This window comes from Pongo pygmaeus, chromosome 7 (assembly GCF_028885625.2).
Source record: "Pongo pygmaeus isolate AG05252 chromosome 7, NHGRI_mPonPyg2-v2.0_pri, whole genome shotgun sequence".
NCBI lineage: Eukaryota > Metazoa > Chordata > Mammalia > Primates > Hominidae > Pongo > Pongo pygmaeus.
Genome location: NC_072380.2, coordinates 73,577,809 through 73,597,810, shown reverse-complemented (window position 1 = coordinate 73,597,810; position 20,002 = coordinate 73,577,809). Strand labels below are relative to the sequence as shown.

At 38.8% G+C, this 20,002-nt stretch overlaps 1 protein-coding gene across 18 annotated transcripts in view; it reads left to right on the top strand.

Annotated features, from left to right (window-relative positions):
• The window catches only part of ASPH (aspartate beta-hydroxylase), a 228,308-nt gene that overhangs the window by 103,226 nt on the left and 105,080 nt on the right, over positions 1-20,002 (top strand). For 12 of the 18 annotated variants that reach the window (XM_054497391.2, XM_054497392.2, XM_054497388.2 and 9 more), the window contains one exon: positions 2,276-2,317. The exons of 4 other annotated variants lie outside the window; for them this stretch is intronic. In XM_054497391.2, coding sequence (XP_054353366.1) covers positions 2,276-2,317 — 42 coding nt within the window. Of the gene's footprint in view, positions 1-2,275; positions 2,318-13,922; positions 14,797-20,002 lie in introns of those variants that run through there. 2 more of the 18 variants (XM_063668808.1, XM_063668807.1) reach the window with 1 other exon arrangement.

Genomic DNA, 20,002 nt, shown 5'->3' with positions numbered 1-20,002 from the left:
TTTATGTATAACAATATAAAACTAATGCACAGTATTACTATTATCTCTGTGTATTTTCTCCATATCCGAAATGAATCTCAGAACTTAGCTTCTTGATGTGAGGTGAAGGACAGAAGAGGACAAGAATGAGAATAAGGGAGCTTTTGGCCTGGGGCCTGGAATGATCTGGTCCAGGCTTTAGGTCAGACTGCCAACCCCTTTTAGATACAGCATGGGAAGTTGAAGAAAGATGGTGGCCCTTGTTTCTGGGCATATGTCCAACCACACTCACCCTCCACGTTCCTGGGAGGACGTGAGTCCAAAGGACATGAGGAGACCTGGCCAGGGCCCTCCCACATCAGGATCAGCGCCTTCCACTTCTATTTGGAATGTGACCGTTCAAACCACTCCTCCTTCCTTATTTCCCTCCCAAGAGTGGGAAGATCTGTGGAGAGCCCTAAACTCCCCTTCATGACCAGCGCCACCTGTTCTATCTAGTCCAGTTAGAAACTTGCATTTTACACTTGATTTTTCTAATCACATTAGCCTTATGCAATGACTGGGGGATGTGGAGGGTTGCAGTGTTCCTGCAGGTACTGCTGATCCCACTAGAAAGAGCTCCTTCGGGACTGAAATTTTTTATGCTTTTCTTTATTGCTGTATCTCCGATGACTACAAGGCTGCCAGACATTAGTAGGTGCTCAGTTAATATTTGATGAATGAATGGTATTGAATAGTTCAGCTACCTAACTTTATAATAAGGAGGCTATAGTTAAAAAGATCAGAAATTCTAAAACATTCTACCAAGACCTACAAGTCCTTAAAAAAAAAAAAAAAAGAAGTCCTGCATTATTCTTGTGGCACTGCGCAGGAGGTATGTGCTGTCAACCCTATAAAATCAACTCTTTGCAAAAGTCAAGACTGGCACTTCTCTTTGAAGAAAGGTACACAGTGGTTCAGTGGAAAAAAACGTATGCTTTGGAATTATGTAAACTGCTGGCCTTGATAGCTTTGGGGACGCTAATTTCTCAGCCATCTATTTTCTCCTATGCACAAAGAGGGAGGTAAGACCTTCTCCACAGGGTGTGAGAAGACAAGAGAATTCATAAATGATGTGATTAGCACTTAGCCTGGCACACTAGATTTAAAAGTTAGTTCCCCTTTCTTCCTCTTATGTAGAGTCTCAAAGGAGCAAGAAAACTTGACTTATAAAAATCCCTTCCCTTTATTAAAACCAGCCTCAGATTTACTTTTCATCTCCCCAAATGGAAATGTTTTATATGAATGAATGTGGGAAACTCCAGACCAACAAATGGAGTGATCCGTGTCAATGTTCACTTGACCACATCCCTGATCTCACCGACATCCTCTCGCAGCTTCTGTGGGAGAGGACAGAGTCTGGTTTTTTATCAATCTCCCAGACTCTGCCTTGTTTCCACTCCAACCTATGTGCATACATACACCCATGTTCCTAGAAATACACAAAGAACAGATAAGTTCCTACTAGGGCTGTAATCAAGTGATTACCTTGAAAATTAACTAGATCCTAATTTACCTTACACAGTAGTCCTGATGTGGAGTTAATAGGTGCAGAAATGAGGTTAAAAACACATGGTCAGCTCATATGCTGTTGTTTTCCATGTGAGGGGTGGATGTTCAGTCTAGGCTCTTGGTGGGTGTCACTGTCCTAGGTAATTCTATTTGTGGGAGAGACACTGTGATTTACTTAGTGCATCTGACACAGGTGGGGTCTTTGGTTCATCTCTGGCTTCTCACCTGGGCTTCAGCACAAGCTCCCCCAATGGATCATCTGTATATATGTGACGTCCTTAGAGTGGCAGACTAATATTCCAAGAAGTGTGACATGCTGCATTCCTTTAAAGCACATGATGTCAATTATTCAAGTAGTTTTCTGGTTTTAAGAGACAATAACAATATTGAACAAGCTTTAATGATGGCTTCTCCCCACCCACATGTCTTTGTACCTTAGAGACACTTGGAGTTGATGTACATCACCCACTCCAACTCTCTTATCTTATAGACAAGGAGTACTTAGCCTGGTGCCTAGTCAGTGTTTTGTGACTTTTAGTATAAGTAATTGAAATATGCCCAAATCTTGATCTTTTCTAATGAACTTCATGTGTAATGAATTCAGGATTTAGGAAAATTGAATTGTATGCTCAGATATATTTTTCTTTGATTATACTTATTGAATTCATTTAAATATTGTCCTATATTTTGAGATACTTAATGGTGACTTGCATAGTACTTACTATGTTTTGTCTTTAATTTTCAGAAACAAATAGAAAAACAGATGATCCAGAACAAAAAGCAAAAGGTGAGATTGTCAAATAAACAGCCTTTAAAATATACATGGGGAAAAGAATAACATGATTTTATTTTCCATCCAAGAATAACATGATTTTATTTTATGTCACTAATTAAAAGAATTTGCTCCTGGGTTTGTTATTTCAATGATTTTATCAACGAACACTTATTAATATTTTACATAAACATTAAGAGCCAAAGCATAGAAAGAGATTGCCCAGCTTCTAATTCTAGTTTTGACATTTGCACTCATGCGTCCTTGGGAAAAATACTTAACTTTTGTGCCTCAGTTTTCTTTTCTGTAATGTAGGAATAATAAGAGTACCAACTTCTGAAGGCTGTGTTTCCATGATAGTAATAAAATGAAAATATACGTAAAGTGCTTAAAGCAATAGCTAACAGAGAAAACACTTAGGATATATTAAATATCATTTATTGTTGATATGTCAACAACTGTACTAGGTATAGGAATCCAAATATTCCTAGAACATGGTATCTTTTTCAAGGAACTCTGAATTGTTGGAAAGACATGCAAACAAAGTTATAGCTATGCAGAAAGAATTATTTCTACTTGCCAAAAGTTTATTACAAAGAGTTAAAAAATTATATGGATGATCATAGAATAATGGCTATTTTTAGTATCAGTTGAATGATATGATCTTTAATAATTGAATATTATTACAATTTTAGGAATGCTTTTAATTTAATTTGTAGTAATGAAAGTATGTACATATGTATCTTGTACATACTGTGCATAAGATCTTACTTAGTGTGCAAATGATACTTGGTGAGCATGTGGAGTTGCTGGCCTCTGGCTGTAATTTCACAGCCCACAAGTTGAGAAGTAGGCCCCTAATTCATGAAAACTTTTTTCTAACTAGTTGTTTTTAATTTTTGTCAAAGTAGTACAAGGATATAGTTTAAAAAGTTGAGGTTTATAATGAATAGCAGCAGTCCTCTTCCCTACTACTTCATATCCCCAAGTCTCACTCCTAACTTTCTTTTAGCTGTTTCTTTCTTTTTTTTTTTTTTTTTTTTGAGATGGCGTCTCACTGTGTCACCCAGGCTGGAGTGCAGTGGCATGATCTTGGCTCACTGCAACCTCCTCCTCCCCGGTTCAAGCAATTCTCCTGCCTCAGCCCCCCGAGTAGCTGGGATTACAGACACATGCCACCACGCCAACTAATTTTTGTATTTTTTAAGTAGAGACAGGGTTTCACCATGTTGGCCAGGCTGGTCTCAAACTCCTGACCTTGTAATCCTCCCGCCTCGACCTCCCAAAGCTCTGGGGTTACAGGCATGAACCACCGCCCCTGGCCTTAGCTGTTTCTTTCTAGTACTTAGCTATGCATTTCTAAATAATTTGTATAATTCTGTAGTTTTCTCCTTAATATCAGAAACCGTTGGCTGACTCTGTTTTATAGATCACTGAGATTAGCTCGATCTTCATACTCTCACAAGCTTTCCGCTGCCTTACTTCCTGGATCTTCCAATATATTTAGGACATAACTATAATAGATAGCGATACCTGCTAATGAGAAAACACAAGGCAAGAAGGGGCAAATCAGCAGCTTTTGATAGAGTTGATCACTTCCTGTCCTTCAAACACTCCCTTCACATGGCTTGCCGGATACGACATTCTGTTGGTCTTTCTCCTGCTCTCTACTGTTTGCTTTTCTCAGGCTCTTTGGATGGATGTTTCTCATCTCCTTGACCATTAATCACTGGAGTGCCCCAGACTTAGTCCTCGGAGCATTTCCCCATATACACGCACTCCCTTAATGATCTCATCTAATCTCATGCCTTTAAATGCCTCTGTATGCCACAGAGTGCCAAATTTACCCACAGCCTGGGTCTTTTGCCTGCACTCTAGACTGGTGTGTCCAGCTGTCTACATGGTATCTGCCTGATAACGTCAATGTGTTGGATGTGTAATAATCACTTCCAACTTAACAAGTCTAAAACCAACCCCTGATCTTTCCCCCTCAAAACGCACTTCATCCCCTTAAATATGTATGTGCCAACTACATGCCAGGAATTGTTCTAGACAAGTGGTTGCAGGTGAGAGCAAGACAGACCAGGTTCCTGTTTCAGGGAGCTCACATCCCAGTAGGGAGACCAGCAGTACACACCAGACTGAAATTGTGGTAAGAGTTCTGAGGAAACAAAGCAGGAGAGCACGCCGTAGGCAGAAGGGGTGGTGAATCAGGGAAGAAGGTGTCCCAGGAGGTTAGGGAAACCTAAGCACTCTGAGCAGAGGAACAGTTTGTACAAAAGTCCTGAGACAGGAGAGAAGGCCCAAGAAGCTGGAGCACCTGAACAAGCCTAGAGTGTATAAGATACAGTTAGAGAAATTCAAAGACTAGACCATGGTGGGAGTCTGGACTTTTCTTCATGCTGTGGACACCGTACCCAGCCCATGCACATCTCCGTACCAAACAGAGCCGTTTCTCATTTACACATTGACTGGTTTGCTTCTGGGAGGTTCACTGTAATGCATTCTTACAAAGGGAGGGACAGGGAGTCCGAATGGTGGGCATGGCTTGTTACAGATAAACAGAAACACTTGCAAACCTGTCCCAAATCTGCTGCTCACAGGGCAGTTGCAATTGTGAGCTCCTCATATCTCTGACTCTCATGCTCCAGACCTCCCATTCCAGCCTTAGCAGCCCGTACCTTCCCCTGCACTGCCGGGTATCCCTGATGCACAGGTCTGACCTCCAGGGACTCTGATCCTAAAGGGGGTTTGCTGGGGGAGTGTAGGGGCTGGGACCTCTGGAACCTGCAAAGAAAATCATTGCAACAGCTTCTGTTGACTGGTTTGTCACTCTCCCCCCATTTAAAATTAGCACTTTAGATCAGTACCAACCAAAATATGTTTGTAACTAAACTATTTTTATTAAGGGGGAAATGCAGGAATAGACAGAATTAAAAGAAATAATGAATCAATGTTATCACAGGTTTATTAAAAATCTATTGGAGCAAATTGTGAGCTGTGGAAATTCCATGTATTTTTTATTCAAATCGATTCATATGATACTGTTATCTGGTAGGGAAAAGGGAAAGGGAAACATTAGGTAAACATTATGTATCCGGAATATGTAGTAAAAAAAATGGAATGGCCTTCACTCATTAGACTTTAGTTTCATAATAACAGAAATTGAAATTTTTTTAAGGCAAAATTGGCTCTCATTTGCAGACATCTGTTACTTGAGTCAAATCAGATTATTTTTATGTTTTAGATAAAATTGCGATATCAGTTTCTCCCCACTGGATGTCATCTTTTCCCACATATTCCATAGCCCATGGTCACAAAATGTGTGAACTACAAAATAACCCAATACAAAAATGGCTTGTTAAATGTCAAATTCAAACAGTCATTTGTGTTCATCCATTTATTGAGTACATAGTGAGTACTTGTGATGTCCAGGCTCTGTTTTAGACACTGGGCCCAAAACAGTCAATAAAACAGTTGCAGCTCTCATTGTACTTGCATTTTAGTGTGTATAGGGGAGAGAGTGGGGCTGGATATGTAGTTTTAAAAAATTAAAATCTAACAGGCAGTGTGAAGTGTGAAAAGGAATATAAGACAGGAAAGGAAAACAGAATGAGCAGGAGGTGTTGCTGTGTAATAGGCCTCTTGGATGATGACATTTAAGCAGAGATTTGAAGAGGCAAGGGCATGAGCTGCACCACCGTCTGGGAGAAGAGTTCCGAGACTTGGGGAGCATTCTCATAGTCCTTAGGGCATGTGTGCTTAGCATGTTTGAGGCTTAACAAGGAGGCAATTGCCGGTAAAGAATGTATGAGGGGAGAGTGTAGGAGTGCATGAGACCAGAGTGGTCAAGGGTTCAAATCACATAGGCTTTCGAAGACAAAGGTAAGAACTTGTGTATTACCTCCAGTGAGATGGCCATTGGGAGATTCTGGGCAGAAGATGGATATGATTGTGTTATGTTTTCAAAGGCTCATTCTGGCCATAGGAGTGCAAGACTGGAAGCAGGGAAACCAATTAGGAGACTGTTGCAGTGGTCCAGGCAAGACATGATGATGGCCAGGATTACGATGTAGGGTAGAAGTGGTGAGTGCTGGTTAGATTCTACATGTATTTGGATATAAAGTTAGTAGGGTTTGATAATGGGTGGAATAATGGAGTGAGAGAGGTCAAATATGGATCTATGGTCAGGCACAGTGGCTAATGCCTATAATCTCAGCACTTTGGAAGGCCAAGGGGAGGATCACTTGAGGCCAAGAGTTTGAGACCAGCCTGGGCCACATAGTGAGATACTGTCTCAACAAACAACAACAACAAAAACCCAACACTTAGCCAGGCATGGTAGCATGTGCCTGTAGTCCCAGCTACTCGGGAGTCTGAGGTAGGAGGATCAATGCTGCAGCGAGCTATGATCATGCCACTGCACTCCGGTCTGGGCAAGAGAGCAAGATCCCGACTCAAGGGAAAAGAATTCACTCTAACCTTTAAAAGCTGTACTTTGACAAATTCACTGAACACAAAAATGTGCAATATGTTCTTGATTTAGTATATTATCAAAGGTCAGTTATCAGTTGGGATTTGTGAGCCTTTAAAGAAATTTGAAGAGCAAAGGAAATGTGTTTTTGCTTGTGTGTATCCATGTGTGCACGTGGGTGGGTGGGTGTTAGATAAAACTGTATTTGTATTGTGGACTTTTCCTGAATTTTTTTATTTAGACTTATACTTAATATCTTATTAAATTATTCATTACAATTAAGAATATGTTTAAACAGTATTTACATGTCTTTAAAACACTTAAAGATTTCCTGGGTACTATTTGCATTTTTTTTAAAAGTCATAATCAGTGCCCTAACAAAACACCAGATGGCGCTAGAAAACAAATCACATTTACACTAACAGAAATCACATCTGCAAAGCAACTTAAAGAAAGGTAGATGGCTGTATTACAGCCAGTAAATCAGCTTGGTGCAACTAGTACTTCATATGGATAGTTCTTAGTTTTCTGTGATCATAAAGAAAATATAACAGACATAGCTAATAATCAAGTGTCATTCAGTTTTCTTATTTAAAAAATCTTCAATGAAGTTTTCCTTGTGATTCTTATAACTATATATAACATATTTGAACAAAGTTCTCTATTGCTTTGATGATAAAAAAATAAACTTCTTAGTGCAGCACATGACGCATCTCAGGATATAGCCCCTGCTTATGGCCTCCCTGTGTTCAAAATGCTCTTCCTAATCGCTCCACTTTCCTTTTATCACTCCCATTTCTTAAAACTGAGCTTAGATGTTCTGTCTTTCAGGAAGCCTTCTCTGACTGCACTCCCATCTCCTACCCCAGACCAGAAAGTGTGTTTCTGTTTTTGTTCCCAAGATGCCTTGTGCTTACAGATTTTTTTATTAGTACATATTTTGAATTTTCCTTTTAATTTCTAGACAAAAAGCTTATTAAGAGTAGGAACCATGACCAACCCTTATCCCCTTATATTAATCAGAGTTTACGGAGTTCTCCAGAGAAACAAAACCAACAGGATGTGTGTATGTGTATAGATATAGAAATAGATAGAAATAGAGATTTCTTTTAAGGAATTGGCTGACATGATTGTAGAGGCTGGCAAGTCCAAAATCCACAGAGAAGAGTTGATGTTGCAGTTTGAGTCTGGAGGCAGAATTGCTTTTCCTTGGAAGGAGATAAGACTTTTTCTTAAGGCCTTCATCTGATTGGATCAGGCCTACTCACATTATGGAGAGTAATCTGCTTTACTCAAAGTCTACTGATTTAAATGTTAATCTCACCAAAAATACCTTCTCAGCAACATCCAGATATGTTCATCTCACCAAAAATACCTTCTCAGCAACATCCAGACATGTTCGACCAAATATCTGGGTACCATGGCTTAGCCAAGTTGACAAATATAATTAACCATCACACTATTCTAGTGGTGCTTAACCATAGATAGTGGGTGCTGAATAAATAGTAGTAGTATGAAAAAAAATGTGACTAACCCCCTTCCCTTTCATTCTTGCCCCTCATCTGATAGTGATATTATAAGATGCAAATAGCCTGAATGGTGGGCAGAAGAGTTATAAACAGAAAAGTCAAACTATGAATTAACTTTAAGTGTCTACAAATATACTTGCTACATTTCAAGTTATTTTCAGATGGGTTCTTGTTTAAGCCTTACCCATCAATCTTATGAGATAAGCATTTTTCAGCTACCATTTCTTCATTTTTTTTATCTTCTTTCTCACTCCCCTACTTCTGTGATTATAATTAAATGTATATTGGACTGCTTGAAAATGTCCCACCGGTGTATGAAACTTTGTTTATTTTTAGTCTGGGCATGATGGCTCATGCCTGTTATCCCAGCAATTTGGGAGGCCGAGGTGGGTGGATTACCTGAGGTCAGGAGTTCAAGACCAGCCTGGCCAACATGGTGAAACCCCTTCTCTACTAAAAATACAAAAATTAGCCAGGTGGTGGTGTGTGCCTGTAATCCCAGCTACTTGGGAAGCTGAGGTGGGAGGATCACTTGAGCCCCGAAGGCAGAGGTTGCCATGAGCTGAAATCACACCACTGCCCTCAAGCCTACGTGACAGAGCGAGACTTCGGCTCAAAAAAAAAAAAAAACTTTGTTCATTTCTTAATCATTTTTCCCCATTGGATTGCATACTTTCTATTATTCTATCTTCAAGTTCAGTGATTCTTTCTTCTGCTGTTTCAAGTCTGTGTTGAGCTCATCTAGTAAAGTTTTCGTTTTAGCTACTGTTCTTTCCAACTCTAGATCTCGAACTGCTTCTTTTTTGTAGTTTCCATTTCACTATTAAGATTCCATGTCTGTTTACTCATTAATACTATGTTTTTCTTTAATTCTTTGTACTTATTTATAATCAACAATTTGAAGTATTTTTCTAATAAACACAATGTTTGGGCACAATGGCAGGCAGCTGCAGTTTGCTCCTTTTTTTTTTTTCCTGAGATTGAGTCAGGTGATTCCTATTTTTTTTGCATATCTAGTGGTTTTTGGCTGAAAACTGGATTGTGTATATAATTTGTTATATCAACTTTGGAATTTGTTTTGTTCTTTCTGAGGACTGTTGGTGTGTGGTAAACAGTTAACTTGGCTGGACTCAAATTGAAAAATCTGACTCTCCAACAGTGTAAAGCAGCTAATATCTCTGCTCAGGATTTTTGGCTTTTAATTGCTGTGTTTAAAGTCTGGTCAGAAAGGGTGGTGGTGTCTTGTGCCTTCAGAGTTTACTTGTCTGCCAAAGATTTGAGTAGAATTCATACTCCAGATTTGCTGCTGGAATTTCTGCTTGCTTCTGGGATTCACTATCTAAATTTCAGTTGCTTGGCCAACCCCAAGTTCTACCCTCTTACACCTCAAACCAGTAGGACTTTTATCTCCTGTATTGGGAAATGCACTCAAGCAAAACACAACGACTTGTACATTTCATCAGAAGCTGCTCTTTCTGGAGGTAGATTTTTATAGTAGTCAGCCTCGAAGGCAGCCCCCAGTGATTCTTGCCTCCTGGTATTCATGCCTCTGTGTAGTTCTCTGTCTATTGAATAAAGCTGACCTGTGTGGCCGAAAGAATATTGCAGAAATGACAGAGTGTGACTTCCGAGGCTAACTCATAAAAGATGTTGCAGTTTTTACCATAATCCCTTTTAATTGCTCACTCTGGAGGAAATGAGCTCCTACATTATGAGAGTATACAAGAAGCTGTGCCCATATAGCAAAAAACTTGTGAAATACAATAAATGTTTGTGGCTGTTGCAAGGTGCTGAAGTTGGGGATGATTTGTTTTTGAAGTCATTATAGCTAATCCATCCCCCTCAAATTTCTGCTAGCTTTTTCACCTGACTCCCTGGGGCTACCCATGAAGGTGGAAAGTAAGTCAGCCAGGGATGCTTTGGCTTGTGAGCTTGGGAAGTATGAAGTGTGGTCCTTTCCTTTAAAAATTTATTCATTCATCTTATTGAGATGAGAACTGTAGTGCCTGGCTGCAAAGACACCTGTCATGAAGTTGCAATCATTCAGTCTCTGAGGGTCCATTCCATTGATGCATATGGGCTTGATCAAGCCATCACTGCCTTGAACTTAATTACTGCATGGTTAGCCTAGTTAGATCTGTCTTTGTCTTTTTGCTGCCCACTGGAGATGCTTTAGTGTTGTCTTTAGCAGTCCTGAAACACTAGGTATTCCTCATTGACAACAGCCTGCCGAGATGTTGCAGCACAGGCTGGTGGTTCAGTTCCAGCTAACCACTATGCCTAGTAATTTTTCCATGTTGTAGAAGAACAATGTAGCAATAGCACAATTAGACCAACTCAAGGAAAAGCTTTGAAAAAAGTCTCCCGTCCACCCTTGCAGCTGTGAAAAGAGATTATGAGATAACTGCTCTTAAAGATTTATTATAGTCATTACATTCAACAGCTACAGTAGTTTTAGTGGTTCCTAAAATACACCAGCAGTTATTGTCTGATTACTTCCACAGATAAGTTAATTATACAAGATTTCTGACTCTCATACAAGTCTGATTTAGAGAGAAGTTTAATTATGGCAATTTTAGTGATTGAAATAAGCTCAGCATATATCACCAGTCTTAGCAAGTATAGTAGAGGTTTTTAGCTGTGTTGAAATACACATTCTCCTTGTTTTTATTTTTCATTTCATGATTTCTAACCATAGTGTAGTACATGTGATAATTTAGGACACCTGTTTTCACCAGGGTGCATCTTCAGTCAAACACACCACAGGACAACAATAGCAAATTCTTCATTATCATTAAAATCCCATTCTAATGCTGCCCATGGAGCACTCAAACATTTTACAAAGCTAATTTGTGTAATGATTGTGACAATGTGAGCAGGAAAGTAAAATACGTTTCTTAAGGAAAAAAAAATCAGGTATTAGTATGTTTTAAAATGATTGTTAAGATTGTAATTTTTTTAATGATGGAAGATGTGACGCTCGTTCAAATCAGGCAATCCACTTCATTGTTTATGAACACATTGTCTATTTGTATACTGAGGCAAATTAAAGATTAACTTTAACCACATATGCCTAAATTAACTTAAAATTAAGCTTTCAAAAACTGTGCCATAAAAAGACAGTGCTGTGAGTAGTTGAATATATTCATTTATTTAAACAAGACTTCAAATTGGTGAGTACATTAGTTTGAAAAATGCATTACTGAAAATTACCTTAGTCTGAGCCCTGTAGACCTCTTCCCCATAGCACTTTTCATTCTTCTAATATAATGGTAGGTCCAGTGGCATTTGGAGCAGTAGTTCCTGCCATATTTTTATATTTTTCACTTAAAAATCAAATATATATTGACAATAGGAAAATATTAGTAATGGTGAAAATAAATCAAATTCTGTTTTAATTTGAGTGATTTTATTACATTCTGCCTGGGAAGCCAGTCTATCGCCTTTCCTTAACACTATGAATGTCAGTCATGCCTTTCCTGTTTGCTGCAATGTTCTTTCTTCTTCCTCTTCATCCATTGGGATCCATCCCACAGTCCTTTGCTGCTACCATGCCTGGTCAGCAGTGACAGAGAGGTGCGTGAGCATGGAACGAAGATTAGGCATCTCCCACAGGCAGTGTCTGGAGGCCACACAGGAGGCAGCAGGCAAATCTATCTCAGAAATATGGAGAAACCCAGCCTCACAGGGATTCTGGAACAGACCACAAGTAAAGCTGCCAGCAGAGGATGTTTGCTAACAGAAAGCAGGATTTCCACGTGGAGGGGTAGCATTGGATCCTCAAAGTACTGGAATAGAACAGAAAGCCCTGTCGCTAGCCCTGCCACGTCGTTAGGAGCTGGTCCAGGATGAAGGTAGCAGGGCATGAGCTCAGTGCCAGGAGAGCAGCCGCACTCATGGTATATCACCTGCCATAATGCTTCAATCTAACCTTCCCCTTTCCTCCTCACCCTCCATCTAGAGCACCTGAAGCTAATATATGGATAATTAACTGCTATTGAAACCAGTGATGCACCCAAACAAAACTAAGTTCTCCTTAGGCACCACTGTATACTGTAGCATTTCCCACCCCTACCTGCCTGCTAATCTCACCCAGCTCTGTGTCACTGCTGGACAGGCACAGTGAGAGCAAAGGACTGCAGGATGGATCCCAGTGGATGACGAGGAAGAAGAAAGTGTGGTAGAATCACATGGGGGAGAGTTCAGACAGTGCCCTGGGTCCCACCCTAAACTATTCTGATTTCATCACTCTAGGTGCAATAATTCTCATGTGTAGTCATGGTTGAGAAGTGTTAGTTAAGATACACTGCTGACCTAGTCAGTCTGGTCTGTGTATCAGGCCCATCTTAACTAAACATTTTTATTAGTATCACCTGATTCAGAAATCATTTTTTGACAATATTTGAATCCGATTTGAAGGGGTTTTTTAATAAAATATAAAGCCAACAAAAGGATTGTTTGAGAAAAGCTGAACCTGAAGTATGAAAAAAAAATTTTAAGTTTATTAAACAGCTATTTTAAAGATAACCATATGAGCCACAAATGATAAGCAAACCTAGCTGTACTGAGGAGCTGAGGAAACCTTGCAGTGCTTCCTTCTCATGGTGTGGACAGAATACTGAGCTTGGTAGTCGAGGGAGCAGTTACTGCCTGAATCTTGGCGGAGACCCTTTTCATCTCATGACCCATGTTCTATCTCATCGGCAGACTCTCACCTCACTCAGCTCCATTCCTTTAGCAAACCGTGCAAATTTTAATCAGGACTAAAAGACTAATTTTAACAAATTCTCAGTTGCCCTCTATACATGCTCAAACTTCAGATATGAAAGAACAAGATTTTTATCAATGATATTTTCAAAGGTCTAGCTTTTTCTGATGCCATCAGTTACTAGTGCATTGATGCCAGCAAGTGCTAGAAGAAGGGTGAGCCTTTCCCAGTGCTGCAAATGTGTTGCCTGGGAAAGACAGCAACTGCCTCTGGCCTAGGATTGGAGAGACCCACTTGACCATTGCCTCAAGTCCCCCATCCTCCTCCCTGCTCCTGCTGTCCTCATTCTCCACCCTGATTTCAGCAGCTGAGGGTGGACACTATCTTCTTTGAGATTTTTGTTGCTTAACTATTTGAGGCAACTAATTAAATCCTCATCATGTATGTGGGGACATGTCATTTACTGAACAAATATTGCTGTATAGGATGAAGATGTTTGAGGAAAAACATAACCCTAATAATAAATGGCAGATGCATTTCCTGGGTCATTGCCATAGACCGATTCATGGGTCTCTCATGCCAGAAAGAATGTTGTTGTTTTTTTTTCCTTTAACTCTTATTATTAAAGTAATAAGAAAACATTACTGAGGGCATAACAGTACTTCTTTCATGGTTCCTCTCCTAAATTATTTACTACTAGATATGTTAACCACTTAAGGTGAATATATAGCAATTTATGTTGTGAATTCTAAACTCATTTCAAATTATAAATACATTTGTTGAGTCGGTCATGGTAGAATAAGAGAACACTGATTTTTGCCTTTGAGTTCATTTTTTAAAAGTCACCGTGTATGGATGAACGGAGTAGGAGAAAGAATTATATATATTCTGACACACTTTCATTTACAGAGGACTCATCTGTGTCTGGTGAAAGCCAGGCGGCTTGCACCATGTCCTGGGACTTCAGTCATCCCTTGACGTGTTGACCCTTCTTAAAGAATGGAAGGGGGAACTGAATAAAGAAGATAACAGCTTCTAGCTAAGAGGGATGATGCATTAATTTGCCAAATACATAGGCTCCTTTTGTGTGCTATGCTCTGTGGAGCACTCTGAAAACAAAGGAAGTAACTACAATGTAAAGAGGTAGAGACTATGAACAAAATGCTGTGGGAACACCAAGGAGGAAATGACACACTGCTGGCAGGAGATGGAAAGCAACTGGAGTCTTCATGGAGCGATAACATTTGAGCTGGTCCTCAAGTAGTGGGTGAGGGTTACATCCATGCAAGAGCCCTGTGAACTCAGATACTGAAGTATGTCTAATGACAAGGATGATAAGTTGATATGGAAAAAATATCACAGGTGTTTCTGCTCACAGCAAGCCCAGCAGTGCTCCAAGAGCAGTACTTACTTGGGTATCATGGGCTATGCTCTCTATACAGAAGATTAGATTAGAGTCTTGTCTTAAAAACCCTTGATACCACAACTTTTTGGGAAAATTATCATAATTCATTTTTTTCTAATATCCAATGACTTTTACTGTTTTGCTACTTTGATTCATCAGTACGTTCATGATACCTTCTCCTCTTTGTCCCATTCCTGCTTCATAATAATTTAATGAAATTAAAGTAATGGATTTAATTAGCACCTACATCTATGATTATATGTATATATTATTTATCTGAAGCCTTTGGGGTGGGCCAGCTACCACAATTAAAACATCAACTTGATTCAAGTTGTGTGAAGCACACTTTAAACTTGAAATAAAAGTGAATAAAATCTATTTATACAGTGTGATGCCTTTAATTGATACCCTTACATAAAAGCCAAGGTTTGATAAAGTTGTGTTTCAGGTAATAACCTTGATTTTTATGCTTCATTGAAATTTGGCTCCTCTCCCCCAAGGATCACTGACTTCCTTGTGCATTTATATCATCATGTTAGTGATGTTATTACTAATGTCATTCAGCTAGTCATAGGGTGGAGGTAGCATTAATTGCAAATTATAGCTTCACATAAAACCAATGAACTTGGGTGAGCATTTAATTTCTGGGCCTTGTCACTTTGATTCATACTGCGTCTTTGCTTTTTAACTGCTGCTGTGAGCATACATGTGCATTCTCTGCAGTATATTTTTTCATGGCACTTCCAGACAGTCCTAAGAGTCAAGCAGTATAGGACCCAGCAGGGTATGTGTTGTTGCGCCATTAATTGCATATCTCTGCGCCTTCTGAGGAAGGAGGCCAGAGGCAGATTGTCTTTCACCCCCTGAGAAGTATGATAATAGCTTGACAGTGCTCTTACTGGAGTATTTCTCTGTGATTATTAAATACAAGTGAAGAGACTTGTTAGAAAGAAAGAAAAATGAGGAATATTTTTAAATTGCCTTTTAGATTAATAGTATCAAACACATTGCATTGGTACTAGCGTCATGGAAATACACAAGAGGTTTCCATTCTTGGTCATTCTGAGTTTGGGGTTTGATCTGGTTTGTTTTTAGATGAAAGTGTGTGGCTGAATGTGGTGTTGGAGGTCAAGGCTCTTACGAGGCCTGTTCTTTTGTCTGCTTCAGCTTTTGAGTAGCCATTATTATCATTTTATCAGTGAGCATTTTCCATATAGGCATATGAATTCCTCTTACTAGTGTGAAATCACTTATTTAATTCTAGAAAATTCTTGCAGTACAGTAGAAAGGGTTCTTGACTAGGAGTTTTAATCAGCTTTACCAATTCTTATTTGCTATTTCATCTTGAACAAGTCTCCTGGCCTCTCTGAGCTTTTTCTCCCATGTGTAAAACATGGAGATAATTCTACCTGCACTCCTGCATTTTTCGTGCAGGTCAGATGGCCATTTGGCTTTGTCGCTGGTGTCATGCTATACAGATATAAGCAACTATTATCATTACTTTCCCTCCAGTGATTACTTTGTATAAAATGCATGTTATCCCTAAGTCCAAATGCAATAGAAGAGTAATCTGATATTGCTTGTGTATGTTCCTTTTCTAAGAGGCTCTTAATGACTGTGATAAACTTTATCTACATGACATTCCAATGTCTTTAAGTGCAAGAGAAGGGTGGTTATTCTTCAGGGATGTTTTTCTAGGAAGTGTTTATATATGAAAGTGAACATCTACAAGTTGAATAAGGTATGAGAATATTGGAAAGCTATTTGAGGAATGCTTGTAGTGGCATCTCATTAAAGCGTAAGTTATGCTTTCCTTCTACCTTGGGTGTTACAGCTTTATTAACACTGAGTTTGAAAACAGCTAACAAAAAAAGCTAAATGCTTAAGGGATTTATTATAAAATTCAATAGTGCCATTAATTTCCATGTATGCTTTAAATTGCTGGGAAAAAATAATGTATTCAGCAAAGAAGCAAGTTCCTGCTTCCTCCCCTGAGTCTGCTTGATTGTGCAATTGGTCTTTCATTCTTTAATTAAACTTGTCCAAAGATAGGATCTGCTAAAGTATTTACTGTATAAATAGTTTTCATTCCCAGTGTGCAAGTTTAAAACCGTGGTAAAAAGAGTTTGCCATCTGTTAACAACCAAAACATGTGGTGTGCTGTTGCATAAAAATAAACTGCACTTATTCATAAAAGGGATCACAACATATATCACATCTTTGGGGCTGACAATAATCTGTGATGTTTTCGAATGTCACCTTCTAAGTGACAGTATGCTCAGTAGTGCATTATGTTAAAAAACATGATCATCTATAAATGTAATAAAAATAATTCATGTATTGTTATTCACGTGAAATTGATTTATCTGAATGTCAGTGTTACTGATAAGAAATTATAATTTTTAATTTTTTCTTTGATATTTTCAAATCTAAATTTTCCTGAATTTTATTTTCAAGTCTTTTTTTCCTCCCTAAAATTTAACCATTTAATTTAGCCAGGAATTTAATCATTTCTCTCTCTTTCTGTACTACCATTGCCTCGGCCCTGTGACATCTCAGGCTTGTATATCACATCCAGGGAGTCTTCTTGCCTCTAGTTTTTGCCCTTCTGCATATATGTACCTACCACAAGAGAAAGTTCTTGAAAGACAGGATTCATACACTCACTCATTGAAGCCATCAGTAATACCACATTGTCTGTGGAGGAAAATTCATCAGAATTTTGTTCAAGGCACCCCATAATCTGGCTGTAAGCCACCTGTTTAGGCTTGGCCCTAACTGTCCGTGTCCCTGTACTTTATAGAATTCCACAAGATTTTTCACAAATCCCTGAACATACCTTTTTCACATTTATACGTACATACTTTCCCCCTTTCTTTGAAATATTTTTCACTGTCTACCTCATTCCAAATTAGATCTGTGCCTCAAGAGTCAGTTCTAATGTTCTGTCATTCCTTAATTTTTTCCTTGTTTTTCCAATTAGTGGTAATCCTTTGCTTCTTTCTGTTCCCAAAGTATTTTATAATTCTTACTTTGTGTGATCATTTTCGGTCTTTTATTCTAGTCATTAATTTACTTCCCCCCTACCACTTTCTAATGTGTGAAGTACTTGGGGATAGGGATTGTCTTGTTTATCTTTGTGTCCCCACACTAGTTAGCATAATACCTGTGAGGCACTCAATAAATACGTGTCAAAATGGTTTGAAAATGGTCACACATAGTGTTCTGGAGAATCCAATAAGCAAACTAATGCAATGGAAAAATTTAGACAAACAGGTCAGAGCAGATTGTCATATTCCAGATAGGAATTTTTTTTTCTATGTAGCAGTATTTATGGATGTCCTAAAATGATTTTGGCCCTTTTCTATTCAGTATTTCTTAATGGACAAGAGTGGACATTAATAGACATTAATATCTCACAAGATTCTGCAGGAAGTTCTGATTTGTTTGTTTCACACAAAACCAATTGCTGTCTTTGGACCTTGTTTAGGTCCCATTTCAAATTAACAAACTCTATAAATTTTTAAGAGAATCAGGGAAATTGTAAACACTGATTATTCAGTGAAAGTATCCAACTATGATATTCAGAAATTATTGTGAATTTCTTTTCTCTCTTTTTTTTTTTTTTTTTTTTTTGGGACAAGTCTCACTCTGTCACCCAGGCTGGAGTGCAGCGGTGCAATCTCGGCTCACTGCAATCTCCACCTCCCAGGCTCAAGCGATTCTCCTGCCTCAGCCTCCCAAGTAGCTGGGATTATAGGCACCAACCATCACACCTGGCTAATTTTTGCACTTTTAGCAGTGATGGGGTTTCACCATGTTGGCCAGACTGGTCTCGAACTACTGACTCCAAGTGATCTACCTGCCTTTGCCTCCCAAAGTGCTGGGATTACAGGCATAAGCCACTGCGCCCAGCCGTGAATTTCTTTTTAGATATGGTAACAGTATTGTGGTTATGTTTTTATATGTTTATTATAACAACTTCACTGAGGTACAGTTAATATACAATAGACTTCACCTAAAGCATACAGTTTGATAAGTTTTGACATGTGTGAAACTGTAAAACCCTCACCACAATCAAGATAATGACCATATCCAGTGATCCCAAGTTTCCTGGTGCTGCTCTGTGACTTCTCCTGGATGTTCTTCTCTGTGCCCCTCCCCAACCCCAGGCAGCCACTGATCTGCTTAAGGTCCCTATGACTTAGTTTACATTTCCCAGATTCAGTGGCTGGAACCTCCAGTAAAATGCTGAGAAGTTATGCATGGACATCTTTGTCTTTTTCTTGATCTTGGGGGCAGGAGAGGATAGAATTCAGTCTGTTACCATTTAGTATTGTTAGCTTTAGATTTTTCATAGATGCTCATTATCAGATTGAGAAAGTTTCCTTCTATGTCTACTCTGCTTAAAGTTTTTTTCCAGGAATTGGCTTTAGATTTAGTCAAAGGCTGTTTTATTGTCTAATGAAGTGATCATTTTTTGTTTCATTTTTGTGTATAATATAAATTGCACTGATTGATTCTAGATGTTAAAACAACTATACATTAATACGTTTCTGAGATAAAACTCATGACTCATTATTCCTTATATATCTTGTTGGATTTGATTTGCTAACATTCTTTTTTTTTTTAACTTCTTTTTTTTTTCTTTTTATCATTATTATTATTATTATTATTATTATTATACTTTAGGCTCTATGGTACATGTGCGCAACGTGCAGGTAAGTTACATATGTATACATGTGCCATGCTGGTGCGCTGCATCCACCAACTCGTCATCTAGCATTAGGTATATCTCCCAATGCTATCCCTCCCCCCTCCCCCCACCCCACAACAGTCCCCGAAGTGTGATGTTCCCCTTCCTGTGACCATGTGTTCTCATTGTTCAATTCCCACCTATGAGTGAGAATATGCGGTGTTTGGTTTTTTGTTCTTGCGATAGTTTACTGAGAATGATGATTTCCAATTTCATCCATGTCCCTTCAAAGGACATGAACTCATCATTTTTTATGGCTGCATAGTATTCCATGGTGTATATGTGCCACATTTTCTTAATCCAGTCTATCATTGTTGGACATTTGGGTTGGTTCCAAGTCTTTGCTATTGTGAATAATACGGCAATAAACATACGTGTGCATGTGTCTTTATAGGAGCATGATTTATAGTCCTTTGGGTATATACCCAGTAATGGGATGGCTGGGTCAAATGGAATTTCTAGTTCTAGATCCTTGAGGAATCGCCACACTGACTTCCACAAGGGTTGAACTAGTTTACAGTCCCACCAACAGTGTAAAAGTGTTCCTATTTCTCCACATCCTCTCCAACACCTGTTGTTTCCTGACTTTTTAATCATTGCCATTCTAACTGGTGTGAGATGGTATCTCATTGTGGTTTTGATTTGCATTTCTCTGATGGCCAGTGATGGTGAGCATTTTTTCATGTGTTTTTTGGCTGCATAAATGTCTTCTTTTGAGAAGTATCTGTTCATGTCCTTCGCCCACTTTTTGATGGGGTTGTTTGTTTTTTTCTTGTAAATTTGTTGGAGTTCATTGTAGATTCTGGATATTAGCCCTTTGTCAGATGA